The sequence below is a fragment of the Sarcophilus harrisii genome, chromosome 1 (genome assembly GCF_902635505.1).
Source record: "Sarcophilus harrisii chromosome 1, mSarHar1.11, whole genome shotgun sequence".
Classification (NCBI taxonomy): Eukaryota; Metazoa; Chordata; class Mammalia; order Dasyuromorphia; family Dasyuridae; genus Sarcophilus; species Sarcophilus harrisii.
Genome location: NC_045426.1, coordinates 332,824,109 through 332,842,440, shown reverse-complemented (window position 1 = coordinate 332,842,440; position 18,332 = coordinate 332,824,109). Strand labels below are relative to the sequence as shown.

The 18,332-nt window shown below is 33.0% G+C and overlaps 1 protein-coding gene and 1 long non-coding RNA gene across 5 annotated transcripts in view; one reads left to right on the top strand and one right to left on the bottom strand.

Annotated features, from left to right (window-relative positions):
• Positions 1 to 4,703, top strand: part of LOC116420472 — a 29,437-nt gene extending 24,734 nt beyond the window's left edge. For all 3 annotated transcript variants that reach the window (XR_004230805.1, XR_004230803.1, XR_004230804.1), the window contains 2 exons: positions 4,067 to 4,227; positions 4,330 to 4,703. This is a non-coding gene — a long non-coding RNA (uncharacterized LOC116420472). The remainder of the gene's footprint in view (positions 1 to 4,066; positions 4,228 to 4,329) is intronic.
• Positions 1 to 18,332, bottom strand: part of SLC44A1 (solute carrier family 44 member 1) — a 184,995-nt gene that overhangs the window by 48,372 nt on the left and 118,291 nt on the right. For both annotated transcript variants that reach the window (XM_031945566.1, XM_031945567.1), the window contains exon 5: positions 9,350 to 9,443. In XM_031945566.1, coding sequence (XP_031801426.1) covers positions 9,350 to 9,443 — 94 coding nt within the window. The remainder of the gene's footprint in view (positions 1 to 9,349; positions 9,444 to 18,332) is intronic.

Sequence of the window (18,332 nt, the reverse complement as noted above, 5' to 3'; positions counted from 1 at the left end):
ATTGGAACTTTAAATTATCATATAAAATTATTTAGTAGCATTAGAATTAGCTTTAATATTCTGCTTTCAATTAGCTATCTACATAACTGGTACAGTATCTTTCTAGCTAAAGATGATCCATTATTTTATGACATCTCAGGACCACAAGTCCAGACTGGACACTGAGGAGTGTAGTCTAAAACTCATTGGCATTCAATATTCCTGCCTCAGAGATATACAAAGGTATTAAGAATAATGAACAACCATATAACTTTTAAAAAAAAAAAAAAAGGAAGAAAAAAAGATGAGCCTGTCTTATAGAACATTTCTTATCTCAGCTATATGCAACATTTATGCACTTTATGGTATAAATTGGCTTCATTGCATGTATATATTATCGTCTTTCCGGGGCAAATTGTACCTATAAGAATTTTAATGTTAAAGGAAATTTTAGGGTGCATAAAATATGTAATCCAATCTTACTGGCTCTTTCTGGGGTGTCTTCTATCTGTATCTGCCAGATAATTCCAATAACTGGTTAGCAAGGGCTAACAAAATAACTAATTTCTAGGGGCCTTTGCAAAACAGCAAGTTAAAAAGGGAGTTTAACAGACCAGTCTCTGGAGACTTTTCTAGGCTATCAGGAATTCAGGGCATTTGTAATTCATCAGAAGAGGATAAAGAATGGCTACAGATGAAGCTTAAGCACAGCAATTCTAACCTGTACTAGGAGACAGGAATTCATTTGGATACTTATTAATAATAAATTCTTTTAGCAACTTCAGTCCAAATGCCTTAGTATCCAATTATGCATTCCAGGGAACCAATGTTGTGAAAGGAGCAGCAGTGGAGGCAACTAGGTAGTATATGGATAGAGCCTGGCCCAAAATCAAGAACATATGAGTTCAAATTTAGCTTTAGGCACCTGTGTGACCCTGTGCAAGTCATGTAACCTTGTTTGCTTCAGTGTCCTCATCTGGAAAATGTGGATAATAACATCACCTACCTTGCAGAGTCGCTGTAGCATCAAATTAGACAATATTTGTAGAGAACTTAGCCCAATGCTTGTTACATAATGGGTACTATTAGTTATCATTATTATTATTATGGAAGTGAATAATGTGTGTGAACATTCAAAGATCATTATCCTTGTCTCTAATCATGTCTAAAATGATTGGTAGAGAGAATGAATACTTTATGAATGCATTTTCTATATCCAGGGACTCAGAAGGGCACAATTTCTTTAGAAGAATGATTAGATACTTTTTAGATAAAAGAAGGGAGGGAACTTTGAGCTACAAAGCTCAAATTATGAATTTATACTCTCAGTTATAATTTATATAGGGGTTCATGAGACTTTTGGTCCACTCTTCTAATTTTGTAAGGAAAATGAAATGCAGAAGTTAAGTAACATGTCCAGAGTCATATAAGAAGCAGACAGAAGAACTGGAATTTGAATCCAGGTCTTCTAGCTTAAAATCTATTATTGGTTTTTCCATTATAGTTCTTAATAGAAGGAAAATTTCTGCATCTAAAATGTCAATGTGTATATATCTATACCTATGTGTGTGTGTATATATGTATATGTATATATATATATATATATACATACATACATATATATATGTAAATCCAGTAATTAGAATTTTCTCTTTTTTTAAGGATTAGTGTGTTTTTCATGTTTCAAGTAGTTTTTCTTTAATGTATACAGTTTTTCTGTGTTGTCAGCACTATCTGAAATAAGACAGGCTTGGTTCTCCTTCTTTGTATTTTTTTCTTTTTAGATATAGCTATAGATGTAGCACATTGTGAAGGTGGCTGTATTTATTTATCTGCGTGCTTATGCATATAAGTGTAGTTAACTGATAACACGAATACAAGTGTCCTTTCCTTTTGTTGTCATTCCTAACTGGAAACCTTTATAAATTTATTTTCTTTACCCATGCAGTTTCCTACCATCCCATTTTTCCTCCTCTTTCTCTCATCCTTTCCTACCCCTAAAACTTGACCGAAAGAGAGTAATTAATTCTAGAGTAGAGGTTTTTTGTGCTTCCATTATTATCTCAAGCATCTGAGCCCAGCGTTTCTTAGTTTCTTACTATAGCTACTTCCATAAAAGATGTGATCCAGAGGTATTCCAATCTTTTAAAATGTGATTTGGGGATTTGAGTTCTTCTTTGCTACTCTATTTTAGTGTCCACACACACACTCACACACTTCTTTTTCTCTTTAAAAGAAGAAAATTTTCTTTAAAAAAAAAAATGAATAGTATTTTATTTCCCCAAATACACATAGAGATAGATAGTTTTCAACATTCATTTTTGTAAAACTTTGTGTTTCAAATTTTTCTCCTTCCTTCTCTTCCCTCCCTGCTTTTCAAGATAGTAAGCAATCTGATATAGGCTTCTAAACTATTTTTGAAGGGAATCCAATGGCACTTGAATTTATAAATTATCAAAAACTCTCAACTTTTAAAATGTGAATGCTGACTCACCGCATTAAACAACTATTCTGACCACTTACTATTTCCATCTCCTAATTTTGAGCGAAGATTGTTGTCTCCCCCGTGTATATATCCCTGTCTACTTTTAAATGTTCTTCAGGCAGTTGCTTAGATGAAGTTTTGTCCCTAAATTTTTAGGGTCTATTACATCCTCTCCAGTCCATGAAGTCCCTTATTCATCCCCTTTTATTGCTCTCGCTATATAATACAGTCTCTTAAATTTCATCCCTGTCTTTCATACCCCTAATAATGATAATTTTGCTCAGTCCTGCATTATGGTAACTACAACAATCTTAAGGACTTAATGTCTTTTTTACCAATTCAGTTTCTAGATCCAACCTTTCTATATTCTTTTTTTCTAATTAATGATTAAATACAAAATATAGATTTTAGAACTCAGATAAGGCCTCAGTTAGTATGTTCTAGATTCATATAAACCATAATTAGTTTTTCTTTTTAAAGCTATACATAGAAATTGAAATACAACTATTTCAATCTGATAGATAATAGATCATTTGCTCTAGTACCATTCTTCCAGCATTTTTTCAGGTACAATGGAGAAACCATAGAATATGATTCAAGAGACCCAGGTTCTTAGGTTCTACATCTTACATTCACCTACTACCTGATTCTAAAGTTACTCCACTCCTCTGGATCTAAAATTGCAGGGGCTGGATTAGATCACCTCTAAAGTCTTTAAAATTTTACTAGGAAAGCTGTGTGAGTTTAGAGTAGAAGGATTAATTTGGCAGAAGTGCATATTTTACTTTTCTATTTAGGCAATGAGAAAACAATGTAGCATGAGGTAAGTGGTAATACAGTTAAAAAAATTAGACTAATTAGCAAATCAGTGTTCTAGTCTAGGTTTCTGCACCTCATTAGTAGTATTAGTTTAGGCAAGGGCACAAAGGCTTTAGTTTTCTCATATTTCAAATTCAAGAATTGACTGACTAAATGAATTCACAGCTTCGGATGTGCATATTTTCAGAGAGTACAAAAAGTCTGTCAAGAGGTTGCAGGACTATTTAGTATATAACTATACTATCTTACTAAAATTAATCTCTTTATTTCTTATGTGCAAATTTGTGGTGTATTCTGGAAATTATTTTTTTAAAATAATGAATGGGGAGGCTTAGTAAAAGTCACAGGATATGGAAACAAACAACAACAACAACAAAAACCCCCTGAAAACCTCATAGACCTGATGATCTCTAAAGTCCTGTCTACCTCTAAGTGTGATATAACAAATCATCATCAAATTGCAATGGCAACTAGAGATTTGAAAACACTAAAACCAGGCCATTTGATTATTTAATTCATTCTTACATTGTACAAAAGTTATCAGATCATATGGTGGTACAATATTCTAATATTTATATGAAAAATCCAATTATAGTCAACATTTTTTAAAATTCAGAAAAAAAAAACTCTGTGAACCTGTCATACATTTTAAAGTGTGCATATGTACATCATTCCATATATTTTAGAAACATATAAAAGCCAGCCACAAAAATTTGTCTGTATCCCCTTTTGTACTTTTTTATTTTCTTCTATGACCATATAAATATTTTTTTTTAAATGCAGAATGAAATCTTCCAACTTTATTATTTATCCTTATACCTCAATGGTGGAATGAACAAAATGTGATAATACAAAACTGAACTACTGCAAACAACAGCTCCATGGTCAGCACAGCATCATAGAAGGATATGAAAACACACTATCTCCCACCCTACAATATAAAGGTGGGTAACAGTGTTGATTGAACACAGCATAAATGATGGAATTTGATATGTTAGTTAATTTTGCTAAACTATTTCCCCCCTTTCTTCTGTTTTTGTTTATAGAGAGTGGTTTTCTGCATGCATGCGGGGATGGATATACTGGGCATTGAAGGTGGCATAAAAACAGAGTATGTGTTAAAACAACAACGACAAACCAATCCCCAAACTTAAAAACAAAGCACATTAAGAACAGAAGTCACACAGAAGTCATCCCCAAATTAGAAAACTATGACATTGACTCTATAACCATGTGACTTGATCCATGTTGATTATTAAATTAATAGACTGTTTTAAAGTATGAAGTTTGAAATCAACCAATGCTTAATAAATTTTTGGCTCCTTGCCTTAACAATGTTCTGCTCTCCATTCTGATGGATATAATACAAACAGGAAAGTGGAGGGAATATCAATATTCCGACCACCTTACAAACTAAAAGCAAATCCTTCAGTTAAAAATTAAGTATTTAAAAACATTAATTACATTCCCTTGAAAAATCCTTCTTTCACCCCATCACATATAATACACAGCTTTATTATATTTAAAATACTTAAAAATCTTAGTCATAAGACCCTGGAATTACTTTTTTTATGTTTATCAATTAAATGATATGTTTCAAGTAATGAAATTTAACTGATTTTTCAAGCCTCTTTGAATATACAATAATTTGGAGAACACAGGCTATGGAACCTGTTTTTGATTCAGGATTTTTTTTTTTAAAGATACTATGTTTCTCATTCAAAAAGAAAGAACAAAAATAAAGAACTACTAATGAAAGCTTCTGCTACCTTTTGAAATCTCAATTCTGGAGGTTTAAAAAGAGTTCATATTTCCATTAAAAATCTGCTACTTTACTACCTTTGTTGGAAACTCAAGTAACCAGAAGAAAATATAACAAGTAGTATACCAGCTTAATTAGTAAAAATGAAAAAAAAAAAAGATTTTTCAAAGACAAATAGTATTTTAGCTAAGCAAACATTTTGCCCATTACCCTTTAAGTTCATTAAGTGATAATACAAATTAATGAACACCCTCAAGATATGATGAAGCATCAAAAAACATTTAACACACCTGGTTTTAAAATATTACTTTTTAACTGAAAGCAGTTGGTGGTCATAGGGATGGTGACTTGAGAGCAGTATCATATTAGAAGGCAGGAATCTGCAACCTGCATAATTATTAAAATTTCTGTAAACACAACTGCAGAAAATCTCCATGTAAAATTAATTGTTTAAGAAAATGTAGCAATAAATATTTCTGGCAATATCTTTCCAGCTTATAAAAATCATAAAGCACATCAGTTAACAAATCTAATTAGAATGAAAATTTATTTATATTTCTCCTGTCTTATTCCCAACTTTATCAATCTTTCCCCCTCTTCTCTTCCTGTACCTCTTTCTTCTATTTTTAATTTCATTCCAACAAATTAACATTTTCTCTTAGCTAGTCATTATTTATCATGTCTTTAATGTAGTTCTTCTATTCTTGCTCTCTCTGTGTGTGGAGAAAAGCTGGCCCAGGAGGCAGAACATCTCTTTTCCCCTGAGGCCACAGGGCTGAAAATGTCACCATAAGAGATTGATTCCATTGAGCTGAGCATTGCCCTTTCCAGGAATACTCTTTGAAAAAACAAATATTCCCAAGAGGAGTAACACAGTAAAGTATTGTCAGTAAGTAACACTTTATTGTAAATTAGTTAATCAGACTGCTCTCCTCTGTAATAGAAGGGGTCCTGTAACATATGAAGCCACTACTCAGAAAACATAGTACTAGATTAAATCTCAGGAACCAATATTTTGAACTGAAAGAGAACTTAAAGGGCATCTAGTCCAACCCTCTCGTTTTAGGTAAAAGGAAAAACTTGCTTAAAGTCAAAAGTAGTTAAGTGTCACAGCTGTCTCCTAAGTCTTTTGAGCTTTATTCCATGTTGTCTTCTCTCTGGGTTCAAATGTCAGTTCTAACAATCTCTGTGTAACATTGGATCAGTCACTTAACCTCTCCAAGTTTCAAGTTCTGACTCTATCGAGCAGATATTATCACTTGTACTAACTTATTAAGAGTGGTTGTGAGGAAAGCCCTTAGTAGACTTCAAAGTGCTGTAAGAATGGAAGCTAGTTCTATCATTAGGAAGGAGTTGATATGCTGGAAATCATGCAAAGAACACCTAGAAGGTAAGGAAGAAAAGACCATTACAGGAAAAAGTACAAAATATACTTCTATTCAAAATTTGTTCTAATTCTTTCATTTTCCTTACTAATTTTACTAAAGAAATTTCTGCATTTTAACTTTATTTTCTCTTTTAGTTGAATTATTACAGATTTCTCCAAAGACCAAACCACATTTTAGAATCTTCTCCAAGTCCTGTTTCTCCTATCCATTACTCTTCTTATGATGAAAACTCTACTTTTGTCTTTGTCACAAATAATTACCCTATAACATAATTAACTGTCCCCTGTTTCATCCTTTTCTGAGCTCTCTCTACTATCTCTTTTCTTTTGATTTCTAATATTAAGGTTTTAGTTTAAAGGAAACAATGTTTAGACTTTGAGAAACTAGAATAAGCTAGTATGGCTATCAATGGCTATCAAGCACATTCTTGAATAGTTTGGGCATAGTAGTATGCTATCATGAATTTTTGAGTTCTTTCAAAAATTCTTAGCTCCATGGGGATGGGAGTGGAGGACAGACAGATAGGTCAGGGGTGGGAAGAGACAGGAGGGAAATGTGTCTGAGAAATGTTCTAGAAAATTTTCAGCTGGAATACAAGTACGGTTGCATATGAATATTTCTCACAAACTTACATCATTGTTGTGAGATTAACATTGTATTCCTGTGTAAAATCATGTCCTGAATAGCAGTAGAGTAGGGAAGAAGGGGAGCACTATGGTCCACTAGGGATTATGCAGTTGAATAGCAGATGATTTTATATTATTCTAATATTTTCCCACTTTATTTTTGAAGTTCTTTTGCCAATGGTCATGAAAGATCATGTCCTCCAAAATTCCATAATTGGTTTAAACAAAGGAAAAGTATGAGTAGAAAGAAAGTTCTATAATTAATGGTGTTCCTTTTTCAGTTAATCCAAGGTAACCTCTTCTATAAATTCACTCTCAAAATAAGCTAATATTTCCAGTCTTATAATATTCATAGAAGTTGTGAGAATCTGATTCCTTCATAAGACTTTGGCTTTATAAATCAAATACATAAGCTCTTGTGTAATCTCAAACATTAATACCAAGTAAGAAGTCTTCATTACAGAAATTAGTATCTTGAAATATAAATAACAACATATTAATATAACATTTTAAGTTGCATGATGTGCTTTCTACATTCTATAAAATAGGTAGTACAAGTATTAGTGTCCTTTTACAAAGAAACTGAGGCTTGGAGGAAACATAGCTCCTAAGAGTCTGAGAGTATTCGACCCCAGATCTCTTGACCTCCAAGGCTAGCACTCTATCCAATCCAATTTGCTGTTGAAAAGATCTCATCATTAAGAGGCACGGTTTAAAATGCAGTATGTGTCACACTTATCTACCATGTTTTAAAGTTTAAAAGGTAAGTAAAATGTAACCAAACAATGTAAGCATAAATGTACATATGCATATATATGTGCATATAGACATACATATATATTTGTGTAATACAAATATGTTTGTGTAAGGTCAGCCTTCTAGAAACTTTGGAATCTGTGAGAATTTATTCCCAAGACTGGGAGGCAGTTTGGCACAACAGTACACAGAGTACTGATTTTGGTGGGATATGTGGGTTCAAATCCCACCTCTGACACTGAGCACAAATGTGACCTTGAGGAATTCACTTAATAATTCAGTATCCCAAGCAACAGATCAGTATTCCAAAGTAGCTACTTATCTGCATCAGTAGTGGGAGTTTGTTTACTGGGAATTCCTGATATCAATAAAATCACAAGTCAGGTCCACAAATATACAAATATATAACTTGACTACAAGGTTGAGAGCCTAAATAGGAAAATATCAATGTGACTAGTGAGAGTTATATTATATTATTAAAGGGAGGAAAGGGACCCAAATGTGCAAAAATGTTTGTGGCATCCCTTCTTGTAGTGGCAAGAAACCGTAAATTGAATAAATGCCCATCAGTTGGAGAATGGCTGAATAAATTATGGTATATGAATGTTAGGAAATATTATTGTTCTATAAGAAATGACCAAGAGGTTGATTTCAGAAAGACCTGGAGAGACTTACATCAACTGATACTGAGTGAAATGAGCAGGACCAGGAGATCATTGTACACAGCAACAACAAGACTATACGATGATCAATTCTGATGGATGTGGCCATCTTGAACAATGAGATGATTCAAACCAGTTCCAATTGTTTAGTGATGAAGAGAGCCACCTACACCCATAAGGAGGACTATGGGAACTGAGGGTAGATCCAATATATTGGGTTTAACTTATATTTTAACATATTTAACATGTATTGGACTACCTGCCATCTAGGGGAGGAGATGGGGGATAAGGAGGGGATAATTTGGAACAGAAGACTTTGCAAGGTTCAGTGTTGAAAAACTATCCATGCATATGTTTTGTAAATAAGAAGCTTAAATAAAAAAAGATAATTTTTTTTAAAAAAAGAGTTATATAATTTTTTTTTGTAGTGTAGTATAATAAAAAGAATGCTAAGCCTGAAATAGAGAGAGTCTTCAGATTGAATAATGCTCCAAAATTTATAAGCAATCTTATACTGGGCAAGTGGCTTTAATTCCCTGAAAATACTTTTTTATCCTTAGAATGGGGATAAAAATATTTGCATTCTGATCCTTCCAAAGGTACTATGAGGAAAATATTTTGTAAACTTTAGTACATTACAAAATACAAATATTATCATTCTACCCATTCTAGATAGGACTTTTATATAATAGTCTTTTAGTATTATGATTTCAGAGCATATTTCAACTTTATGACAAATTTGAACTTATAAACCTATTTTCCATAAGAATGTGTACTTTAACATGTTACCTATTTCTTTTCTCTGTTTACTTCCCCACCCCTATCAAAGCGGAAAAAAGCCCACAAAAATTAAACATTGCAATTAAATTTACCTCTCAGGAACTGGGAGTTTGGGGCAGAGAACAGAGGCTTTTGAATGCATACTGTATTCTGATGGCTTTAAGTTGTATAGACATAAAGCAGAGCCTGTTGGAAAAACAAAACAAAACAAAACACTATGATGAAACAGCAATCTTAATACATTCTCTCTTTGCCTTCCTGTTTTAATTTATGTTATTATATTATTATAGTTATTTTAGCTGGCTTTAAAATTATGATTATTGAAATGTTCTAAAACCACTAGCCAAGTTTATGAAGCCTTTAGATTCTTAAAAATGTCTTTAAAATATAAAATTTTTAATAATTGTAAATGAAATCAAATTTTTATTGTTAAAAACTATTTTCAAATGAGCTACATAGCCACTTATTCATGCTTTTAACAACAACAACAAAAGGGCATCTGAATTATCAAAAGACATGATTTATTTTTTTCCACATAAAAGTAGCCACAGCAAATTGCTATTATTATTGTTGGTTAGTCATATCTGATTCTTTGTAACCCCATGAGCTCATCAAAACTTGCAAGTTTTTTGGCAAAGATATTGGAGGGCTTGCCATTTCCTTCTCCAATGGATTAAGGCCCAGCTCGCTATCCACTAAGCCATCAGGCTGCCTCTCCAAATAGCTTTAGTAGAGGTAAATAAGATAAAACTTTAATAAGTAGATTCCCTGATTCCAGAAAGCACTAAACAAGGCATAAACTTAGGTTAATTCCACAATATATTTACTTCTTACTATTTAGCTATGTAAAATTCTGCCTATTTTTCCTGAAAATTAGATTTATATAATCTAATCAATTATGTAATATATAATCTATTTATTTCAGAAGGAAAAAGTTATCAAAACATTCAAATTGATATGGGAAATTTTTTTAGTAGTTATCCTACTAAGCATATAATCTAGTAAAAGATACAGTATTCTTTAAATGATGAATTTTCAATAAATCTTGAATGACCAAGGAAACATGAGTAGCTAGAATTTAGAGCTAGAAGGGATCTTCGAGTCCCTTGGAAGGGACTTCAATAATCACACATGAATGTATGGCCTAAACTACACAAGAAAGCAATCTCCTGTACAACACATCATAAAGTTGATGAATTCCAAGGAGGGGATTCCAATACTCCAGGCAGATAATTCTACTTCTGGATAGATGTTAGGAAATTTTTTGCAACTTCCATGTCTCATTAATTCTACCTAGTAATATTAACCTATCAAGCCTAATTTCTCCTCCACAAGACAACCATTCAAATACTTCAAGAAATATATCAAATTCCTCCTGAGTCTTCTCTTCTCCAGGCTAAATATACCCAGTTCCTTGAACAGATTCTTAAATGCTATGAACTCAAGGCACTTTCACCACCTTCACAGACTTTTTTTTTTTAAATACTAAATAGTTTATAAACGTCTTTCTTAAACTGTGGCACCCAGAACTTATTGTAATACTCCTTCTGAGATCTGATGAAGGCAAAATATCACCTCCTCCTTTCTGAAATCTATGCTCTTCTCAAGGTGGCCCAAGCTGGCATTAGCTTTTAGGTCTTCCATATCACACTGCTAATTCATATTGAGCTTGCAGTCTACCAAACAAACCCAGATCTTTTTCAGAATTCCTAATTATACTTCCTCTATCATTTATTTGTAAAGCAGATTTTTATACCAAGTGCCAAGACTTTGTGTTTTCCCTCCTGAATCTGACCTAAATAGATTCAGTCCAGCACTTCACCTTGCCAAAAATCTTTTGGATCATAATGATTTTAGTCTGACCTCCTCATTTTAGAGATAAGGAAGCTAAGAGCTGGAGAAAGGATGTGAGATGGCTTTGGTTCTACTTCTGGTTTTATTTAGGATCTGTTAACTTGTATCAATTAAACTAAATCAAACAAGTATTTGTTAAATGTGCTATGATGCATCAGAGATACAATGACAATAATGGAAATAATCTCTGCTCTCAAGAAGCTAACCTTCTACTAGGAGAAGAAAACATATGCTAAAGTAAATACAAAATACAAAATAATTGCAAAGAGCCCTAACAACTGAAGTGATCAAAGAAGATACCATGTCAGATGTGACTAGAGCCTTGAGAGCAACTAAGGATAATAAGAGGCAGAGATCAGAAAAATGAGCATTGTAGGAACAAGGAATTATCTGTGCAAAGATAGAAACTATATTGTATTGTATATAGGGATCAGCAAATAGTTCAGTTTAGCTGGAACGTAGAGAGGATGTGGAGGAACAATATTAAATACATTTTGAAAAAACAGGTTAAAGCAAAACTGTGAAAGCTTTAAATGCCTATACAGCAGTGGTATCATCTCAGATGGGCAATAAATTGACTTCGAAAACTACAAATTATCATTGTCTGTCTTACTGTACTGCTACTTATTTTATTAAATATTTCTTAATTACATTTTAACCTGGTTTCATTGTAGTTAGGAATTTTGTGGATCCCATTTCCTGTGACTTTGATACTTCTGCTACAGTTTAACTGTACTAAGACTTTTGGAACATCTTGTATACAGAGGAGTTTGCTATCTACTCTAGAGGCAAGTCATTTGAGTTTCTTGATTAGCATGGCAATGATATGGTTAGATCTGTGCTTTTGGAATATCAATTTGGCAGCTGTGTTGGAGATAGAGAGTAGAGAAGGGAAAGATCAGAGGCAGGAAATCTAATTAGAGGGTTAATGCAATAATTCAAACAAGAGGTGAACAGAAAGAGGACATATGACAGAGATATCATGAAGGAAGAATTAATAAGACTTTAAAAATTGGTTGAATATAAGGAGAAAAGATTAGGATGACTTTGAAATTGAAAACTTGGGTAGATGGAAGGACAATGAAACAAAGAAACAGAAAAGCTAGGAGGGAGCTTAAGGGGAGAAATGCATTTTATTTTGGAGAGTTTGAGATGTGTATAGATCTTTCAAGTAGAGATAGCCATTGGATAATTGTGAGAATAGAGCTCAGGAGAGAAGTAAGGATTGGATATGTAGGTTTAGGAATCTACCTAGAGATAACTAAACACAAGGGAACTAATAAGAGGGGATGAAGTGTGTGTGTGTGTGTGTGTGTGTGTGTGTGTGTGAAGAAACAGAAACAAAGACACAAAGTTAGTGAGACAAAGAGAGATATGCAAGTGTACTGAGTGAAAAGGGAAGAGGCCCCAACAAAAAGTTATTACTCCATGTGTCTACATGAATAAATAAAAAACATCTGAATAGCATCATCGGAATACTACAGTATTTGAATTAAGAGTTCTATTTATTATTATATCAAGAATCAGTAAAACAAGGATCAGCATCTTTTTCTCCAAATTCCAGACTTCTATAGTATCAAACCAAATATACCCAGTGGTAGTCAAAGACCAATGGAGACTTCTAGCCTAAGCTACAATATTCAGATAACTGGGAGAAGCCAAAAGGAATGACACTACTCTGTAGTCTCTTATCAAGTACTCACCGTCATTCTGGCTAATCAGAGGGAAGACATATAATCTAATTTACATTAAGATATTTTGAGTGGCTTGAGACCACAAAAATTTTCCAGATTTTAACACTGATAATTAGCATATTAAAACATACTGCCACATCTTTTCACCTTCTTTAGCATGCTGTCTTAAATATGAATACATAATGAGAGTTTAGGTGTTTTAAAATTATAATAGTGGCAATGTGGCATTGTAGATATCCCTCAAAAATTGGGAAAACATCAAATTCAAAATGCCTAATTTCTCAGTACTCCTGAATGTAGGGTTTCAAAATTATGATTTTTTAAATCACTAAATGTTTGATTTGTTTACCTATTTTATATACCTATATATTTGGAGTCATGTAAAAATTTCTTGGGCAAAATGAAATCATGAATGGAAAAAGTTTTAAAAAGCCCTGCTCTAGGCAACTCCTTAAAGATGAACAGAAGGTGACAAACTATAATAGTTAAGGTAGGATCTTCACCTGAGGGTTCTCTACCTCAATAGTGTCAGATTCTAATAGAAGAGGATCCTGGATGTGAAAAGGTGAGGAAAAAGAGAAGCTGACTTAGAAAAGCACAAATTAATGTGATCTTCTTTACTGTGTTTTTTTTAAATTTTGTTAAACATTTCTCAACTACATTTTAATTTGCATCATCTGCATTCACTAGTTTTACTTCCAGTTGGGCAGGCATTTTTGTAGTGAGTTGGACGTCTCTGTCAAAGAATCATAGGTACAGATTCTCTTCTTTTTCTATTATGAAAAATATTCAACACCTTATACATTTCTGTCATGTTTGAAGATATACTTCCTACAATTTATTAACAGCAATGTTATGTCAAACAGGAAGAGCCCTGGTAGGCAAATTTTTAAAAATAATTTTAAGTATCTTGAGTCCTTTTGTTAAATTGCTTGACTTAGCTAAGGAAGTGCTCTAGTCAAGCATGGATCTAAGAGTAATTACAGAGGTCCTCATCTGAATTGCCAATTAAAGGTAGAATTTCCCAGAATTAAAGAATAGAAAAAACCCTCTTGTTAGTGCTTGTATATTAACTCTAGCAACTATGGGGCTTCATCAACAGTAAGAAAACATTATTGTCATCCCCAGCACTTCCACATATAAAAAATCAGCAGGTATAATGGAGCTCATTTTTATAAATATTTTCTCAGGATAAGACTCAATGAAAGCATAATAGCCTCATCACCAGGGTTATTCTAGGACAAAGACTAATATTAAATATTGGGAATTGGGGGAGGGAGAAAAACATCTTTACAACTCATAAGTAGTAACAATCTTAATGAATCTGACAACTTTTCTATTGATACAGTGTTAAACAAAAAAGAAATTAATACTTTCAAGTACTAGTCAGTTCCATTTTAAAGAAAATTTATTTTTATTGAACATTTCAGGTAATATACTCACTTTCCCCTCCTTTCACCATGGCAAATATGCCTTGGCAACCAATCAAAAATTATTTTAGTTCTAACATTGAATTACAGTGCTGACTTGGGCCACAAGAAGCATGTAAAAACACCAGAATAATAATGTATCACCTAAGACAAGTTTAATTCAATCCAAGAAATTTATTAAGGCCATTTATTAATTTATTACAATCATTTTTTCTGTGTAAGGTACTATTCTAGGGGCTATCAAAGAGGAAAAAAAATTAACTGATATCTGACCCCCAAAAGCTTACATTCTACTGGAGGACATAACATATATACAGAGAAGTAAATTCAAAATAATTTTAAGGGGAGAAAAGAGGACTAACAATAAGAAGGAATCAACTAAAACATTTGTGGAGTACATAGTCTTGAAAGAACATTAGAATTCTAAGAGATGAAGTGAGAAGATACAGTGTAGATAAAAGGAATCACTTGTTTGAGGACAGAAGACTGGAAATGGATGCTAAATATTACTAAGAACACTGAAGGACCTTGAGTCTTTCATATAAAGACTGGTTGAAGGAACTGGAGATATTTAGACCAGAAAAGAGAAACTTAGAGAAATAATGATAGTTTTATCTTAAATATGTGGAAGACAGTAATTGGAAAGAAGAAATAAAATGACTACTATAAAAATAGGGCTGGAAGGAATTTTGAAAGTCATGTAGTTCAATCATTTAATTTTACAGATGAAAAAACTGAGGCTTTTGGCCATGGGATATAGGATTAGAAGCAAATGGGTAGAAGGTGAAAAGAAGCAAACTTAGGTTTGATGTAAAGAATAACTTTAGAACAATTAAGAGCTAGCCAAAAATGGAATGGTTTGCCTCAGGAAGTAGTGAATGAGTACTCCCCTGTTCCCACTGCCCCTGACACTCACATTCAAACAAAGGCTCAAAGGTACGACTAGAGTTTGGACTGTATCAGTAATGTTTTCCATTCTAATTGTGAAGTTCTATGGCTTTATGAAAGGCAAATTCAGCAATCAAATGGTAGGTTCAATTTGTGACAAGGAAGAATATTAAATAAGAGTGCTAGCAGTCAAACTGTAGGAGCAAAGAGAATTATGATTTCTGAATGCTCCAGTCACATATTTTTAAGATTCAAAAGTAGGTCTAGCCAACACTAATAAACTTGCCTCAAAAATTAATACTTTAAAGTTATAAAATTAATAAACACCAATAAGCACATTTTTGTAAGCATTGAAAAATAAAAAAAAGAACTTTTATATTAAACTGAACTTCTGTTATGTACAAATGGTCTTTATTTCCCTACCATACAGCCTAGGTTTTCTTTCTTTCTTTTTTTTTTTTTTTTTTTTTTGCTTAGGCAACTGGGGTTAAATGACTTGCCCAGGGTCACACAGCCAGAAAATGTTCAGTGTCTGAGGTCAGATTTGAACTCAGGTTCTCCTGACTTCAGGGCTGATGCTCTATCCACTGCAACACCTAGCTGCCCCTAGTTTTTTTTTTTTTTTTTTTTTTTAAATAATTCAAATTTAACATGGTAGTTCTAATATTGCAGTTTTTGTCTCTGCAGTTTGTTTGAATTTCCTTCTACTATTTTTTTAAACATGATTCATTGACCCTCTTCTTTTTCTTCTTTTAAGTATCATCATTACCATCCTAGTTCCCATATTGTCCCTCTCCTTTTCCCTCGCCCAAAAGATCTTCTTTTTAACAAAAAGCATAGTCCATAAAACAGATCCAGACATGGCTTATGACTCCTTATTCTCTACTTCTAATTCATTAATTCTATAGAGAAAGTGGGAGGTATGATTTATTATCAATCTTCTAGAAATGAAATTAGTTGCTTAAATGTCTCACAGTTATTTTTTATAATTAAAAATCTCCTTTTGAAACTGAATTGCTATGTGCCAACTTGTCTTCATTTTGACTGACAAAATCCTTAGTTTCTAGCTCTAAGCATCTATTTTTCCTCCTGGTTCTTCTGTTGCTGAACCGTGTAAGTCTTCTGTTTATAATTCATCCTGTAAATATTGGTCTCTCCCTTGCTTCTGGTCTAGTCAGCTCTTTCCCTTCTCCCTAACCTGTTCCTAGCATTCTTGTTCAAGCCTGCAACTGACCTACCATATGCTACCACAAGAAAGAGGAGCTTTGATGAAGAAAAATATTTAGACTTTTCATCATAAGTTCTTACTTCAAATCAAAGAATTAAGAATTAAGAAGCAAAACTTTCTTTATTTAATGTCATTCTTCCTTATAACTAAGGTAGCTATGAGATGATATGTTTTTAAAACAGTGAATCTAGACACTTTAAAAAGTTTGTTCCATTTCAACCCTACCTCTGCTAATATTTCTTAGTCCTTACTCATTCCTAAGAGACTTCGCATAGTCATCTTTTGATATTTTTTTCTTTTCCTTAAGTCTCATCCCCTCTGAAAAATCACCTGAGGTTTTACAGAGAATAGACATAGAAAGACACACACACACACACACACACAGAAAGAGGGGGGGAGAAAGAAGGAGGGAAAGGGGGAAGAGAAACTATTTGAAACATTACTTCTTCCCATGCTCCTAATTCATCTTCCTATCATAAGAGAAATAGGAGTACTTTAGTATTATAATTACTGAAGTTATCATGTGGTGATGAAACTTTTGCTCTCTAAGTCTTTCTAAATTTAGCCAGATTGCCCCTTTGTGATAGATATAAAGTTTATTACTACCTGCTTATATTCAAAGTCTCAATTCATTAGAATCTACCAGAATCTACAAACCACTGGCAAACACTTCAAGAAAAACCTTGAACATATTAGATTCAAAGTAAGTACAACCAATAGAATTGTCATTAATCTGAAAAGGAAGTGAATTTTGACCTGATATTTGGTTACAGCAATGGATTGGATTTATAAGAAATTAGTGATGAAAATATGGAGCTTAATCTACAAGTTTTTGTTGAGTGGGAAAAAAAAGATAGATTCAATTCCATCAGAGTAGGGATTATTTCATTCTTTGTATTTGTATCCTAAGCACCAATGCTTACATAAAGTAGACTCTTAATAAATGCTTGTTGACTGATTTGGAGTTTGAAGGAACCTAAAATTCATCTAGTCTCTCAGGGAGTTAACAATCTAGCTTGAGGTGGAAGAAGAACAAGAAAGAATTAGAGACCAATTCAACGCTAAGTTGTACGCTTAATGTACAAATAAGAGTTTAAAAGAGATCAAGGATTTTAGTAGCAAGAGAACCCAGATTAGTACAATTTTTAAAAATTCACAAAGTCTCTATAAGTTAACATTAAGTACTAAAAACAGAAGTACAGTCCTTACTCTCAAATAATTTGAATACAACATATGGTAGGACTTAAGTTGGGCCTTGAAAGCTGAGAAAAACTTAGATAAGAAGCTGGGATAGTGGCTGGGTTAAAAGTCAAGAGGAACAAAATTCAATCCCACCTCTACAGTTTACTACTTTGTCTGAATCCAACTCTGCCACTTGCTACTTCTCTGACTTCTTCAACAAGACAGCTAATTTTTCTAGTCTCAGCTGTCTCACCTGTAGAAAGAAGAGAATCAGACTAGATAAGCTTTAAGGTCCTTGGAGTCTGCTGTGTTTGGTGGTACATATCTGTAGTCTTTGGTACATCCACTTCCAATTTGGATGACAAAGATCCAGTTTTCAAAAAAATATATGGGTTCAAATTATGCCACTGACACATACCACAGCTATGTGATCATGAAGAAAATCACAATTTCTCAGTGCTCTAGATATCCTTCTAAAATTAAGTTAAAGTGAGGTTGTAGATCCATATCCATATTAGTGAACACCAAGAATTCACTACACTAGAGATACCAGAAGGCCCAATAAAAAGGAAAACACCTACTCTATGGCACTGCTGTAAGGTCAAAATAACCTATTAAATGCTAAAATATTAATTAAAATTATTAGTTTGTGTTGTGATCAATATGTAACTAAGACTCCAGAGAAGTTAAATGATTCACCAAAAGTCACTCTAACAGTAAGTGACAGAAATAGGTTTTGCACCTTGGTCAGCTAAAACTAAATCCAATATTCTTTCTATTGTATCACACTAAATAAACT